The following is a 17,475-nucleotide window of genomic DNA, read 5'->3' on the forward strand; positions in this document are numbered from 1 at the left end:
AAGATTCCTTCTCTTGTAAAGCTGGACTCATCGGTAAATAACACATTTTCTAGAAAATTTGGTTGGATAATGTCTTGCTGAAGAAACCAACGGGCACAGTTTACTCTTGGCTCATAGTCGCGTTCAACCAATGAGTGAACTTTTTGAAAGCGGAAGGGGTGAAGTCTTTCCTTGTTTAGTACACGCCACACAGAAGAAGCACTTGAATTGATTTGCTTTGCAACTGCTCTCGTACTCGTTCTAGGATTGAAATCGAATTTCTGCAATACTTCCTCTTCAAAAGCAACATTTCGAACTGCTCGAGGCCTACCAGCAATTACCCTGTTCCGTTCAAATGAACCAACTTCTCTCAGCCGATTGTGAGTTCTTGTGAACACCTTGTCGGAAGGGAGACGGCAGTTTGGAAATGCAGCTGCATACATTCTTCTTGCTTCGGTCGCATTGCCAAGAGCTGCTCCATACATGAAGTGAATATCGGTGTACTCCAGCGAACTAAATTCCATTACAATAATTAAATATTTGTGTAGAAGCAACGTAAGAAAATATTGAAACTGGAAATTTAAGATAGAAATAAGACCTAGGAAACGTGAGACTAAGAAATAGGAAGCACTACATCTGGTTCTTTACTTTTAATGAAACAACAATACTTTTACAAGACAAACATTATTATCTGAAAACCATTGTAAAATCATCTGTTTGCCCATATGGAGCCATACCGAGTATCAAAGCTTCATCTTAAATACATCTGGAATTAAAAAATTAATATTGATCTTTAAATGGTGAAAAGTGGTCATGCATGCAGTACGAAAAAAATTAATTTCTCTGTTATTCTTCGACCAATCTTAATGAATTAGGTATCATTGGAATCGTGAAAAAATTTGCTAACTTTTTTGTCTCTTGTAAATTTTCTGTAAAATGGACGGTTTTCGAGATATTCGCCATCAAAAATTTAAAATGGCCGCCATTTTGAAAAATTTCAACGAAAAAATTTTTTTTTATTTTTTATAGTTGAGTCTTTATAGCATAAATATTCATGTCAAATTTCAGATCAATACAACATTTCGTTCTTGAGATAAAAATTTTTAAGTGAAAAAAACAAAATGGCAGCTATAAGGATAACCGCTGAGTTTTGGACACTTCAAATATGACATTTGTAGTCTCCTAGCATCCAGGTACAATACCCTAGAATTCTCGACACTACTTCTGAAACACCCTGTATATACAGACCAATACCCAAAACCCACTTTATATATATATATATAATATATATATATATATATATATATATATATATATGTGTGTGTGTGTGTGTGTGTGTGGTGTGTGTGTGTGTGTGTGTGTGTGTGTATGAGTGTATGTGCTTCTATGTACACGAAGTGTGTGATACATATCTCATCTCCCAATCAATGGAATGACTTGAAATTTGGAACTTATAAGGTCCGTACACTATAAGGATCCGATAGTAACAATTTCGATCAAATGCAATTCAAGATGGCTGCTGAAATGGCTAAAATGTCGTTAAACCAGGGTTTTTCGCGATTTTCTCAAAAACGGCTCTAACGATTTTGATAAAATTCATATTTAAAAAAGAAATTGATAAGCTCCATCAACTGCCATAAGTCCGATATCTGAAAATTCCAGGAGCTCCGCTCCATCTATGCAAACTTTGATTTTAGATTCCCAATTATCAGGCTACAATTTAAACAGAAAATTCCAAGTGGAAAATATTGAGCATGATAATCTATACAATTAATGTTCAGTAACATTTTCACCCAAAATTGAAAATAAGCTCGAATTCAAAAAAATGTTATTTCAATTGCAAACTGTTGATTATATTAAATCATTCACTATGAAGAGATAGCAGACTTCGTGTATCTCCAGCGTTATTGTTCTGTCACCAGCTGACTTGAGATACGCGTGAACACTAGCGTCAGGTGAAAAATTTTCATAACGGCAAGGAAAGTTGTGTGAATGCGCCACATCAGATTCTTTTCCTATCTTTCTCCACTGTCATTATGACGTGGACCTCAATATAGTGAACGTTTTCAAATTGAAAGAGATACTAGGATTCTTATTGTTTAACGGTACTTTGAATCAGATGAAATTGTAGATAATTCAATAATCCTGAATGGAAGTATTCAATTTTTTTTGGATTGGATGCCTCCAATCTTCATGAATCAGGTTTTAAATATTAGACATTTTGCGTTTTTAATGCAACATCCCTAATTTCCACATGTTGAATTTTGGCCCAATTGACGAATTGAATTAGAAACTCGTTCACAGCCGATTCCGACATTTTTGAAGTCCCCTCCACCCAAGTGCTCAAAGCAAATACTGCACACTTACCTTCCATGATCAAAACCTGGGAAAACGTTTTCGACACTCTCGTAATCGGACTTGGATCCAATGATCAACGTGTCTCCTTGGTTACCAGTTGACTTCGAGTAGAGTTGTGAAAAATCATAAGTCCGATGTATCTCTACCTCATTATCACTGTCCCCATCAGACAATCTGAAAAACAAATTATCCATCATTTTACAAGTGATTGACAATATAATATTAGTCCAGTCGATTGGTCATTTTCCAGGAAACAGCCCCCAAAGAATTTTTCTGGTCGCATTAGTGCATATTTTGGGGCATTGAGTTCAAATCTGGAAATTTCCTGAGACGACTTGAACCTTAAAATCCCCAAATTTTGGGACATTTTAAAATTTTTCCGTTCTATTTCGAAAGCAGCGAGTATTTTGAAAAAAGCTTTCCCTACAAAATGAAAGACAATAAAATTCCGGATAAATTGAGAGGTCGCGCAGGATTCTACGATTCCTGGTTTTGGAGCTACAGATTTTCAAATAAGGGATATTTTTCAATGTTTTTTGAAAATTCTGGAAACCCATCACTCTCATTCTATACAAGTTGGAGTATTATACAGAGTGTTCTGAAAAAAGGTACCCATAAGTCAGGGCATGATTCCCCACATCGAAATAAGAAAGAAGTACTAATCAACATAGGTCCGAAAATGCTTGGTTACCAAGTTATACATAGTAAAAGATTTCGTCCTAACTTCAGTTCCCCTGCTGAAACGAAGCCCTACGGGTATTTGTTGGCTGTTAATTAGATGTACAATTAGGCGTTCTCCATGTAAAATGAACTGAAAAATAGAATAAAACTGTTTCCAGACCTGTAGCTACAGTGATTTTCAAGATATGTACGCGAAACTTTGATCCGAAAAACAAGAGTCCCTACAAGGTTTGAAGCAGATTTACCATGTTGAATGTACAATAAACAGTACATATTTTTCTAAAGAACTTGTAGAAAATTCAATTTCTAAGAGAAAGATGTAACATAAGTCCATAATAATAGACTAACACAGCCTTTAAAAAAATAATCCAAATACAAATCGCATGACAAACTTCACCGATTTTGTCTATTTTCAATTAATTTTGAACAAGATTCAAGAAATCTTGAAAATGAGTATAGTGGTGAGGAGGAATACGAGCGAAAATAGAAAACCATGTCCAGAAGCCAAATTAAAAAATTTTAATTCTAATAATTTATCAATTGATTAAGGTCTCACTATGCAATTTAATCGATATTATTTGAATCATAATCTTATGCAAGGGTTTGTTCTATCAAAGTCACCCGTTAGATTCACTTAATTCCAGGAATTCCTAGTGGGGAGGCGCTTATCAAGGATCAAAAAACATAGCGCTTATCAAAGGATCCTTGACACATCAAGGATCAAAATTTCGAACCCTCATAACTTTTGAAACAATGATGGGATCTTATCGTACCACAGCTCATTCTTCTCAGCACGTCAAGGGAATGCAAAATCATGTTACATGAGTGGAATTCGATCCCACTTAGATATCAATCAATTCCATCTCAGGAAATCATTATTTTAGTGAATTGTCGACTTCAATACAGAACATGTCAAAAGGCAACCTCACACATCAGCTGACAGAAATCAAATCTACTGGTATTATTAGTTGGTATTTCAACATGCAATATATGTCTCTGGTTGATCAAATGTTATTGCTATAGTGAGGTCCACGTTATGATGAGAGTAGTGAAAGATAAGGGAACAGCGTTGCCAATTCTCTGCCCTGCAACTGTTTCCTATAAAGGATAGCTTGAATCGGTATATCTGATTTATTCATTCCAGTTTGAAATAATCAATAATTTACCGAGCGAAGTGAGGTCCAAGATTCAAGTCGACGGTTTGGCATTTCTCTTGATGTTTAAATGTTTATATGTTGCGCATTCACGGCAAAACTCGGTAATAGATTAACATGAAATTTGACAGGTTTGTTCCTTTTTCAATTGCGCGTCGACATATAAACAAGGTTTTCGGGTATTTTGCATTTCAAGGATAATATAAAAGGAAAAAATCAGGTGTGGCGCACTCACACATCTTTCCTTGCCGTTATGAAAATTGATCACCTGACGATAGTGTTCCCGCGCATTCCAAGTCTACTATTTAAAGATTTGAGTCAGCTGGTGACAGGGCAATAACGCTGGAGACACACATGAGGTCTGCTATCTCTTCATAGTGAATGATTTAATAGAATCAACAATAATTTGCAATTGAATAATCACATTTTCTCGAATTTAAAGCTTATTTTCAATTTTAGGTGAAAATGTTACTGAACATTAATTGTAGAGATTTCCATGCTCAATCTACTCCACTTGAATTTTTTCGTTTCGATTGTATCTGAAGCCTGAAAATTGGGAATCTATCTGCATTGATGGGGCGAAGCTCCTGAAATTTTTACAGATATGAGACTTGTGGCAGTTGATAGAGCTTATCGATGACTATTTCAGGTATGAATTTGATCAAAATCGTTGGAGCCGTTTTTGAGAAAATTGCAAAAAACCCTGTTTTTGACAACATTTTCGCCATTTTAGCCGCCATTTTGAATTGCATCGGATCGAAATTGTTCGTGTCGGATACTTATATCGTAAGGACCTTAAGTTCCAAATTTCAAGTCATTCCGTTAATTGGGAGATGAGATATCGTGTACACAGACGCACATACACACACATACAGACCAATACCCAAAAACCACTTTTCCGGACTCAGGGAACCTTGAAACGTATAGAAATTTAGAAATTGGGGTACCTTAATTTTTTTCGGAAAGCAATACTTTCCTCACCTATGGTAATAGGGCAAGGAAAGTAAAAAGAGCTTCCTTCATACGCCAATATTAGAGTGAAAATCAGACTATAGAAATCAGCTGACAAGAGATTACACAGATGTGTGGAGAAGCCAGTCTATTGCTGTTATTCCATAAGGTCTATAGTTTCAATCAGGTATTTGTGGATGAGAATACTGCGTGAGGTCTCCTGTTCACAGAACTATGCGAGGCCAGTACCTTCTATTCTAGGTACCTTGGCAGACAGTTCAATATAAAACTACCCGTTCAAAAACATCGAACATCTTGAAAATTAAACTATTGTATAAATAATTAGAATGAGAACCGTTTTGGGCGTTTTAGCCTGTGATACTTTTTTGTGAGTTGTGTAATTCTGAACGATTGAGTGAATGAAAATAAAAATAAATAAATAGAATGTATCTTTCCATCAACGTTGTATACAGTTGCAGCCAGACCTGATAACAGCGCTCACACTCACACTCCGGGATGACACGTCACGGTACGATAGGACAGAGAGCTCTATGTTTATTTATCATTTTTTCTAGACATTTTAGATTGATGAATTATACATTATTCTTTGAGAAAACATAACAGGTCAATGTAACTTACTGAGCGGGAGGTCTACTGTTCACAGAACTACTACTCATAAATCAGCTGACAAGTGAGTACACAGATGTGTGGGGAAGCCATTCTATTGCTGTATTTCCATAAGGTCTATAGTTTCAATCAGGTACTTGTGGATGAGAATACTGCGTGAGGTCTACTGTTCACAGAACTACTAGTATTTTATTTATCAAGAGAATATATTTCCCAAGCACTAAGTAATGAACATGGAATTGGGAGTGAATATTATGTATTGAATAGAGTATTATAAATTATCTATTGTTGAAAAACGACCCGGCAATGAAGCAGAGGTATGAAAGACACAGGCTATTGCTATCTGCTTTGTTCAATAATAGACAAGAATAGTCACATCAATGCTAATCAAATACTGTCATCATAACGTGGACCTCACTATATGTATTTAGTATTGTGTTCTGTATGTGAACTATGTATTCTGTTTAATGTATCATGTAGGCAACACTGTATTGCTTCGTTTTATGACGAGTTTATAAATTTCGTGAAATTTGTGGCTAATAAAGAATCTTGAACAGTGCTGCCGATTCTCTGCAACTTATACTTGATAGTGTCATAGGTTGCATAGGATGCAAATGTTTGATTATTATTAATTGATCCTTATCAATTCAATAAATCAATTAATTAAATTAATTCCTTGTAGTATTTTAAACAATATTGTACTGAATTTAAATTTGCCTTAATTTGTCACTCTACTGATGCTGAATTTGACTGGTTTTAGACTCAATTGTTGAAAATTTGACTGATGACAGAGGTTTATTTATTCATTCATTTTTTTATTTATTCTTTTTATGTTATATATTTACTGTATAGATGTTTAGGTACTTCAGGAAATTATATTTTATTTGTTTTTTCAGGTTTTATTTTTTGTTTTTTACTATCGCTCTACTTTTGTTTGTGTGAAATTGACAAAGACTTATTCTTTTCTTTAGTTATCAAAATCAAGTGACTGTCTCATTCATATTATTATGTACAATAACAATAGTGTAGAACTTCAACCACAGCTGTTAGGCTACTGAAGCTCTTTTTTCCATCATGATACTGTTTCTTCATAATAATCGCATTTAAATAATTCCATTGCATACGATAAGGATCGTATGTTGATAAGAATCAACAATTAATAATAATAATTGATAACCAATAATTGAACATTTAAATTATCAATAAAAATTGATAATCATATTCTATTCGTTAACGAAATATTTTTACTCCACGATTTGATAATACATGTTCCAATTTAATAATGAATATTTTGTATTTTGTTGGTTCAGAAGAAAAAGAAGATGTTGATGATGGGAGGAAGAGAGAAGAGAAGAATATTATGTTAATGCAATCAAATTTAAAAAAAAAAATCCAGAAGACACAACTTATGTGACACACATAAGAAAACTTGTATGAATTATATATTATGGCTATCATTTGTTCAAACAAGACCTGAATTTCTTTAAGCAAATTAGTAGAATGAATTTTTATGTTTTGATCACTTTTTTATGACTTTTCCCCCTCTCCACCCGCCACACGATCATCCTATGTACCCCCCCCCACCTCCCCCCGCACCTGCCGCACCACCCCTGCCCACTCCGCCACTCCTTAGAAGGAGAAGAAACTCTCTCCATCCCTTCCTCTCTCTCTATTTCAGAAGAAGAGGAAGAAGAAGAAGAAGAAGAAGGAGAAGAGAAGAAGAAGAAGGAGGAGAGGAGGAAGAAGAAGAAGAATAAGAAGAAGAAGGAGAAGAAGATGATGACGATGATGCTCTCTCTCTCACACACCCTCTCACTCTCTCTCTCTCTCTATGTTATGCTCTATTTCATTTATAGATAGTCATGTCCAATTATATTGAGTCATTCCCAATTAAATTTAGTCACAGTCTATTTGATAATCATTTATAGCAGAGAGAGAGATGTGAGAGAGAGAGAGGCAATCTACTGTCAGATTTAAGTGAAACGAATTTCTGCCAGATTTAAGTGAAACGAACTTCTTACTGTCATGAATTCTAGATGTACTTGACAAGTAGGAGGAGATTCTACCATTCTTTCAAGAATACACGTCCAGCAGTAACATTCAAATCCCATCTTTTGCTTTTAAAACTCTTTATGTTGTGTGTTTTCAGCACAGTTGAATATTCTTTTGGAAGAATAATAGTGAATTCAAAGTTGTCTTCTGAATCTATATTGATATGGATTAAATCATCCTCACCAAATCTTGAATTCTTAACATAGAACCAATCAAACTGAAAAACATTATGTAATGCTCTAATGGGATATATCTCCAATGAAAGTTCATTGAAAATTGACATATCAAAGTGTGTCATTTCTTTGTTGCAGTTTTCACTGATCTCACAGCACAATGTAGCAACGTTTATAGATAAGGATATACTAATTACAATCATATACATGCTTCAAGTAAGACAACCTTGGATGTTATCATCATGCACCAATTCTCCTCTAGCTTGAACATTAACACGTTTCAAAATTTCAGTTCAGAGACCTTACAAGGACGAATGCATCCCTGCTCTGATTCATCTCAAATTCGATCATTAGCACGTTTTGTGCATAATCTTGTTTCACCTTGGAAAAAATGGTTGTGAAGTAGAGAACACTCTCTCACGTTGAAATAGAATGTAGCTATCTATTTCTCATGCAATTTCTCCCAAGCAATTTGCATAGTGAAATCGGTTAGAGATTGATGTGATTTTAACTTGAGGGTTTTAGAACATTCGCGTAGATACTAAGACCCATTTATCGGTGATCAAATCACCTACTTGATCTTCTGTCAAATTATGCTGTTTTGCCTCAATCCAATTTATATGAAAACTAACTTTCGCATAGTTCTGAACTATTTGGTAGGCTATTCTATGTATAAATAAAGTGAGATAATTGTTGGATGCAGGTGAACATTGTAATCTTCTCACTTCATCATTCTCAGTATTTTTAATTGAAGATGCTATTCCCTCACAAATTGATTTGACTGTAGCTTGTACTTCATCTTTCTTAATAAATGCTTGCATTCCATTACTCAGATCATTTTTCAATACATAGGTTTCACTAAACATAGATAGCAATGTTTTTAAATCGTTTTTTGAAACAAATTGTTCAATCCCCTCCATAAGATTTGTCTTTATCGTATTAGTCATTGCGGATAATTGATCTTCAAACTCTTGTTCTGTCATCACAATGTTATTCAATGCCCCCACAGTTTTATCCAAATATTCCTTATCAACCAATGATGAATGAGTTCCATTCACTCTAGTAAAAAGTTCTGTGTCAAGCTGTTTCAATCTGGTATTTAGATAATTTCTATCTAATACATACAAATTTTTCATCTTGTCTGAGATAACTTTCAATTTCTCATCCAAATAATTCTTGTCAACTTTATTATCATTGATCGTATCCAAGTGCGATCTGAATATCTCTGTTGTTGATTTGAGATCATGTAGAGAATTTCTCCAAATTGATAGATCTTTAACTCCCCCATCGATATTGTCATATAACTGTTGTAATGTACTAAAGATGTGTTCCTTTTCAATCTCGTTCAATCCAAAATTCTTAACTATATTAGTGAATTGTGAATCTAAATACGAACGCAGAGATTCACTAACACCCTGTTGATTAATCGCCTGGATTATTCTCTTACTAACACTGTCAAGATCTGGTTCATTCCATACAATCTCTTTCTTCGCAGCGACTCTCTTGCTTTTACCTCCGAATCTGTGCATGCTCTTTCTGGAACTAAACAATGATTTCTCCTTCACGTAATTCTTCTATAATTGATGCAATCTCAACATCATGACCCGAGTGTCCAGCAAGTTTTGATGATTTTAATAAATGAAGTCTCTGAACCAATTCATCATAGTTGTCATAATATTGGTGAATTCTATTGCTGGGAGTATTTTTTGCAAATTTCAATAAAGGCAGTAAGGCAGTAGATAGGCAATAAATGCAGGAAACAGCATTTGAATTAAGCAAGACTTGACACCACTGTTACATTCCACATATCCTTGTCTATCCAAATGAAATTTTGTTATTGATAAAATCTTCTTGTATTTATTCAGATCTTTTTCATCAAAGAGATATGAATTTGGTCTTTGGGCAAATAACAGTTCTAATAGACCATGTGTAATTCAGAATTTTTCATTATCAATATAAAAGAAGTAGTTATCAAAGCTAACAATCAACTCACCCATAAAATGTAATTTTCGGTCAGAATCATAGGAAATTCCATAAGAAATCGAGTTATCCAATTTTTTACTATGAAATGTATACAAATATTGTGCAAGCACTTGATTCTTTATCCTCTTTATTTTCCTGCTTGTATCACTCTCAAGCCTAGTTGAATTAAATATACTTGAATTGTTTATGCTAAGATCTTTTTCAGCTGCTGATGGTGATGCAACTTCTATTGTTTCACTAATATCATCATGTTTTTCTCCTAGATCCATACTTTCTTCTTCTTCTTCATCTTCATCTTCTTTCTCTTCTTGTTCCTCCTTTTTTGGTAAAAAACTCTGATCGGATTGGTGAGAAGATTTAGTTTTCCCCATTTCAACTAGAGGTGTGATAATCGGTTTAAAAAGTTTTTCTCTGTGATCGTCAGATTGCTTTTCAAAATGTACAATGCTTCTATCTTTGTCTCTAATAACTTTCCTCAATTTCTTAATCTTATCGATTAGAGCAACGCTAGCATTTTGTCTTCTACGAGACATCCTCATTCTTTCACTGCTACTCACTCTCTACTAAATGTCAATAAAGTTATCCAGACCCTGCCTATATTTTCCACTATTAGCTACACATTCGGTCATAATAGTAAGAAAACTATGCTTCTTAGAATTCTACACATTTGCACACAATTTACTGAAATCTCTGAGGCAAATATCTTCACCCACATAGTCTCTATATATCAATTTGAGTGATAATTGATCAATTTTGAATATAACAATCATATTTGCATTATCTCTGGTGAAATGTTTTTGTGTTGCACCATAACTTTGAATTGAATATGCTGTATCAATATTATGATGTCTACCCATTGTAAAATAATCCCTTATTTGAGGTGTGTAACTAAGTTGTAAATCGTCATATATAACTAGAGAATATTGTGGTATATTGTTTGGGTGTGGAATGTTATCAGGAATATCATTCACATGAAATTCAATACCTTTCATTTTTGAAAAGAGTTTTCTTGAAAACAAGTACTTATCTTGATATTGACTTTTAGTATTTGAATAGATATGTTTAAATCTCAATCCATTTTTGGAAAAGATCAAGTTTAACAATAAATCCATTTTACTGCTTGCAGATGGGCCCACAATGAGAATTCTAGCGTTATGTGGGATCAATGCCCCATTCTTACACCATTCAGGCTTTTCATCTTGTGTAATTATATTATCGAAATTCACAATGACGAGTTTGTTCATGTTGAGAAAGTGAGATATACAAACAGAACAAACTGTTTCATGTGTCTGGTTCACTCACTAATGAAGCGTTTCTAGGTGACACACATACATGTACTCAGCCATTCAACATCTAGACACATACCACATGCCACTACTTCACACTTCTCTATGACAAAATGAGAAATGAAATAGCGAACATTCAATTCAAGTTGTTTTTATTCAAAAAACACACAATGTAAAGAATATTACATTGATTATTCACAACAGATGTGGATAGATAATTATACAATGATTATTCAAAAAAGATGTGGATAGATAATTATACAATGTACATTATTCACATCATATGATCTTACTCTGATCATTCACAACATATGATGCAAATGTGGATGGATGAAATTATACCATGTACATTATTTACAACATATGATCTTTCTCTGATTATTTACAATCTTACTCAAATAAGCTCCCTCAACTTATGAATGATGGTTGTGGAAATCCAATTCTTTTCACAAGCAACTTATCCTTATCTCGCATCAATATTTTTTCCATCAAATAAACATCTCTTTCTGATTCATTCAAATGTGTTTTTTTAATTTCTTCTTAATAAAACCTACCCTGTATTATCTCACCACTAAGATCTTCTAATGAGTAAGTGATAGGTCTTGTGGGATGTATGCTCACAACTCGGAAATATTCAGGTGACCAATTTATTAGATATTTTTCATAAAATATCTGTTCCTTTTTAGAAATTCTCACAATATCACCTAGCTTATATTTTGATTTCAACACTTTTAATTTGAATCATCTATTAAATACAGAGTCCAGTGATTCTAAAACGCGTTTACAATGTTTTTTAGTTACATCTTTAGGTCACATTCCAATGGAACTGTGTACTGTATTGCTATAATCATCTACAATATTTTGTAAGTAATTAACCTAGTTTTTACTCCCACGTTTAGTTAAAGATCGATATATTTTTGATTTTATTGTACAATTGGATCTCTCAGTGATACTAGCTTTCTTATCAGTAAAAACAGAATAATGCTTGATACTAAACCTGTCTAATAAATCTTTCACATGCTTATTAAAATACTCCTTCCCTCCATCTGTCTGGAAGAAACGCATATGTTTATTCTTACGAATAATGGGTTTGAGTGCATTAGAACACTTTGTGCAGTCTTATTCTTTTAAGGTATACAATAAGCCTACTTAGTAAAACAATTAATAACAACTAAAATATAACGATATCCTTTATTGAATTTGTATAAGCTACCAATCTCTATCAGATCTGATTGATATAAATCGTTCTCATTCTTCAACTCATATCTATGTGTGGGGTAATTCACACATGCAGTAGAGTGAAGCTCTGCCGCTAATTTTGCTCTAATATTACTCATTCTTCTTCTTTGTGTAAAGATACGCTTGAAACAGAATTCAATGTGTTGGTCACTACCTCATTATACACACACTGATCTGTGCAATCAGTTTGCTATTTTGTAGTGACCGAATGGTAAAGTATTGATTCCATTCTCTGCAATAAAGCGCTTGTCATCGAATGGGCTAGAACAGACCTTTGCACATTCAATTTGATGTATGTTATGATTGAAGGATCTCAACATATTACATTTTTCTATATGTTGGCATCATTCAATCAAACATTTCTTATACAGGTCAAAACTAAGTTTTCTATTTTTTACATGTGTCTTCACACCTTCAGCTACACACTTATTCACAGTTTCCTCCTTCTCATTATTTACAAGATATGAATTCAATTTTGCCCGTAATCCCAGAAAAGATTTTAAAGGAATTGAACCTGCCTCATCCTTAAATTTTCCTTCAACTTTATTCCTCTCATTGGAGAAGCATTCGTGCTCAGCTGGGAAATTTGAAGAGTCAAACAGTTTCAGATTATCTCTTATCAATTGGTAAATGTCGGGTGTCTCCAACAATAAAAGGAAGCTATCTGTATCAGTCATACAAAGCTGGATGCGTTGCCATGGTATGATTTTTTCAATTTACAGTAGAAAAAATCAAACATGTGTAGTTCACTCAAATCTAGGATGCAGAAACCTGAATAGATGGGCTTATTCATTTTCAGTTCCAGCTTACGCAAGAAAACTGCAATCAAATCCGAACTTATCATCTGCCAGCGTTTACATAGGGGATTTGAAATGTACTTATCTAGATGCTTGGCGTCTGTGATAATTTGAACATTACATTGTTGCTGATTTCCCTGAATCGATTTTCCATAAATAAGGTTGCTCATCTGCTTGAAGAATAAGACTTCAAATTTATTTTTTGCAGCTTGCCTATTACAGGTATTGAACTCAATGTAATTCTTCAACCAAGGTGATTGGGAAAAGCTAATGACACGATGTACTTTTGTAAATTGCAATTCGTGTTGAAGGTACAGCTCCAAATTCATGTAATGAAAAATGTACCTCTCTCGATCAAAAAGTGTGTTCATGAGTTTTTCAGTCAGAGTTTGACCATTCTCATTGGTTTGGTACTTGAAGAACAATTCGCTAGTAGGGATTTGATGAAGTGGAGCGAGAGGGAAATTGGCATGCATATCATGTTACTCCTGGGGGTACTTGAGATCACATTCAATAACATAACCAGTTTCTGATTCACTCTCCAAATTTGTAAAGTCAAGAGCATGGATTTCTTCCTCTGAGAGGAACTTGAAATTTCCATGAGGTAAGAATTGATTCATAGAGTGGGCATACAAAGAATTACAATCTATATAAAGCAAATAGTTACTTGGTTTTATAGGATCGTATGTGTCAGGGATGTGTTTGTTATTGGCTTTGCAATAATGCTTGCCAATAAACGAAACAACACCGCACATTCCTGATTCAAACATTAGATGTATATCAGGATCACTAATCAATTGGAGTTGAACCCAGGTGAACTTTAATATACAATTCCAAGTGTGATGAGCAAGCAAAAGAAAATGAGTCACATCGAGGCCATATGAGCTAAAAAGCCTTGACCTCATTTCTTCGAAAACCTGAACTAATGGTATGATGTCTGGGCACAGATAGAAATCATGATACTCACTGAGAGATTCCATCTTGAATGTTGAGAACACCCTTTGTGCATGCTCTTATTGTTTTCGGGAGAGGGGTGTATCATTAGGATCATTAAAGAAACATTCTATCAGAGGGAGAGAAGTCTCTGCAAATTTTTCAGGGCAAGATATGTACAAATAGGGATATACTCCTTTTTTCAACAAGAGTTGCCTTTGTTCGAGATCGGGGTCATTAAATACTGAAAACAGATGTTTGAACTTTAATTCCATATCTTGTTTAAGAACATCTAGTATAACCTACAACTTTGACCGTACTGTTCTCGATGTATGCTGTAGACAAATCGTATTTGTAGCAAATAAATTAGTCAATTTTCTTCCTGGTGAGGTACTAGGTATTGCAAATACTCACAATTTAAGCAAGATTATAGATGGAAACATATTAGATTACAAGCTTGATGAGAAACTATTCCAGTAACGTTACTTAATATAAATGTCCGTATTGTCTCCTTTTCATTTTACGTCGATATATTTATATTTTGACCATTTAAAACTCAAGTGACCCATATCCTAGAATACTCAATCAGATTACGCTGTGATCTGTCTGATGTATTGAATGAAAATATCTAATTTATTAGATGCAATATTAAAAAAAAGAGAAAAACATCAAAATTTCTTGATTAAACTGTCTCTCTCTTAGTATTTTTCTTCTTTTCCTCTCAATTAATATTTTTAACCGCTAATTCTGAATTGTTGGTTTTTTTTCTCATTTATTTTCCCCAATTTCAATTTCAACTACTACCATATTGGATTCTATATTTAGGACTCATATCTGTGCACAGGTTCAACGCCTATGCAGGTATTAATATTTTCCTTTTGAGTGTTCTGTACTTTTTGCATAGATTAACATTTATTATTATGTATTTTTTTTTATATACACTGTTTATAAATCTCTTTAGTGTTTCTCTATGCTGTAAAGTGTTGTATTATTATGTTTTGTTTTTGTTTTGTTTATTTTTTGGGAAATAAATTCCATTTCATTCCATTTCATTTTCATTTCATATCTGTACTATCTACCAAGTTGTGCACTAATACTTCCAAGGATTCATTCATAGATTTATATGAATCTAAAAACATAATTTTTCCCACTGTCAATGATCAAAAATCTTTCTGATGTATTGGCAATACAGAAAATTTCTTTTTTACATTTTCCGAGAGCTTTTAGAATGGAATTGCTGTCAAATCCGCTAAAATTATGGAAGTTACAGCTAATCGTATCGTCAGTTCGAGTATTTAAATTACACAACACATGGGCAGCACACAAAACTTTCCATTTTCATGTGCATGATGGTGTACCTTTGTGTCTGTTTCGGTGAAAACTTCATTGCAAAGGCCGCACTTATCAGCATTTTGAAATTCGTGTTGCTGACACTCACTTGAATCCTCCATTGGAATTTGGCATTTTATATCCGCACCCAATAAATCACCCAGTTCAATTATTTCCTTGAGAAATTTCTCCATGATCTTTTCATTGATATTAATCATTCTATATAGTACTGGGCCATACGTGATATCTCCATTCACATCAATTACAATGGAACAATACCCGCATGGAATATGATGCACCGTTTTCTTGATGTAAATTCTGGTGATAGGTACATCATCACAATCAGATTCGTTACCATGCATATTCACAACAAATGTTTCCAAATCTGCATAGATTGTATACTTTTTCTTTAAAGTTGAACCAAGTTTTTTAAATTTGATTGTCTCACCTCGTTTTGAGTACGAAGTTCTCTGAGACTGTAACTTTGAACAAAGCTCTAGATGTCTCATCAAATTTGCTTTCCCATCACAATTTTCAGATTTGTTTGTTGTAAATCTGTGGAAACAGGAATTACAAACATCTACTTGATGAGTATTCTTCGAAAGATGAGAAAGAAGACATGACAATCCGTTTTTCCCGTTCACAGTATTAATTTAACAGGAATGTGTTTTTCCTGCATCGCCTTTCAACATAAAAAGATCAATTTGGTATATACGCGTACGGAATATGCTTGTTCAATAGGGGGAAAACTTCTTGTTGTCATACACGATAACATGAATTGCTATGTCTGTATTAAGAATTTCAAATTTCTTTATGTTGCAATTGGTGGTTGGGAAATTAACTCCGCGAGTGTTCAGCCAGTGAGCAAATTTTCTCAAATATTTCACCATTAATTTCGAGCCCCTATTTGGTTTCTAGTGAAAATAGGCTAGAACACTCCACAGAAAACACTTTTTATCAGAGAGACATTGATAACACATTTCTATTTGGATTATATTTAATCACTTTTACATCAAGCGAGTCAATCTTCTTCAACACCCACCCACTACCAAATCAAACAAAGTTATCGAACAAACTTAAAATTTTCCTAACCGCTAACATAAAATGTTTGTTCAATTTGTCATAGCTCTCCAAGACATTCAAGCCTATGGCCAAGTAGCTATGCAGATTCACAATGGATGAAATTGCTTTGGATTCCTCTGATTCTAAAACTACCATCTTATACAATAATACATTTAATACTAAGAACCATTTCACATTTCCTTTGAAACGTGCAGCATGTTCTCTTATTATCTCAAAAACACGAGCTTTTGAGTTTTCAAGTACATTTTCAATGTCAGGTGCTACGTTTTTGAAGGAAATGCGATGGTGAAATCTGCGCGAATTCACGCTTTTGACCCTGCATTCTCTGGTGTACTCCATCTCTGCTACTAGCGGGGTGCTGGAAACAAACAAAGAATATATAGATGGCATAGAATATATAGAAAGATGGCATAGAATTAGATATAAAAACAAGTAAACATTAATCTAAAAATCAGTTGTGATTTGACAAGCTGCAAGTACAGTGCAAAAATGTTATCTCAGGATCAGATTTTCATGTACAAACAATTGAGGTCATTAACATTTGATAATCGTTGGAAATTAGAATAGAGTCTGTTGTCACCTCAAAATATGGCTTAACAGGGTTTTAAATTTGTGCAAGCACCTGACGTTGTTCAATGTGTGTTTTGTCCAGTATATTTAGAGAATTGGTTGTCAACAGACGATCCTAGTAAGGAACATGAGCGATGCAGTCCAAATTGTGGATGGCACAAACAAGATAATATTTCATGCGAAGAGGAGAATTTCGATAATAATATTCTATGACAATATGAAGAACAAGTTTTAACTTTCCATCATCCAGAACCATTCAAGCTCTCAGTATTTATAAATA

General features: G+C 33.9%; 1 protein-coding gene across 1 annotated transcript in view; it reads right to left on the reverse strand.

The window, feature by feature from the left end:
• LOC111060680 overlaps positions 1–15,677 on the reverse strand; it is a gene marked incomplete at its 3' end in the record, with an annotated part of 29,426 nt that extends 13,749 nt beyond the window's left edge. The window contains 2 exon segments of the mRNA XM_039441174.1: positions 2,347–2,511; positions 15,652–15,677. Coding sequence (XP_039297108.1) covers positions 2,347–2,511; positions 15,652–15,677 — 191 coding nt within the window.
• Positions 15,678–17,475: the final 1,798 nt, after the last annotated feature.

The sequence above is a fragment of the Nilaparvata lugens genome, chromosome 14 (genome assembly GCF_014356525.2).
Source record: "Nilaparvata lugens isolate BPH chromosome 14, ASM1435652v1, whole genome shotgun sequence".
NCBI lineage: Eukaryota > Metazoa > Arthropoda > Insecta > Hemiptera > Delphacidae > Nilaparvata > Nilaparvata lugens.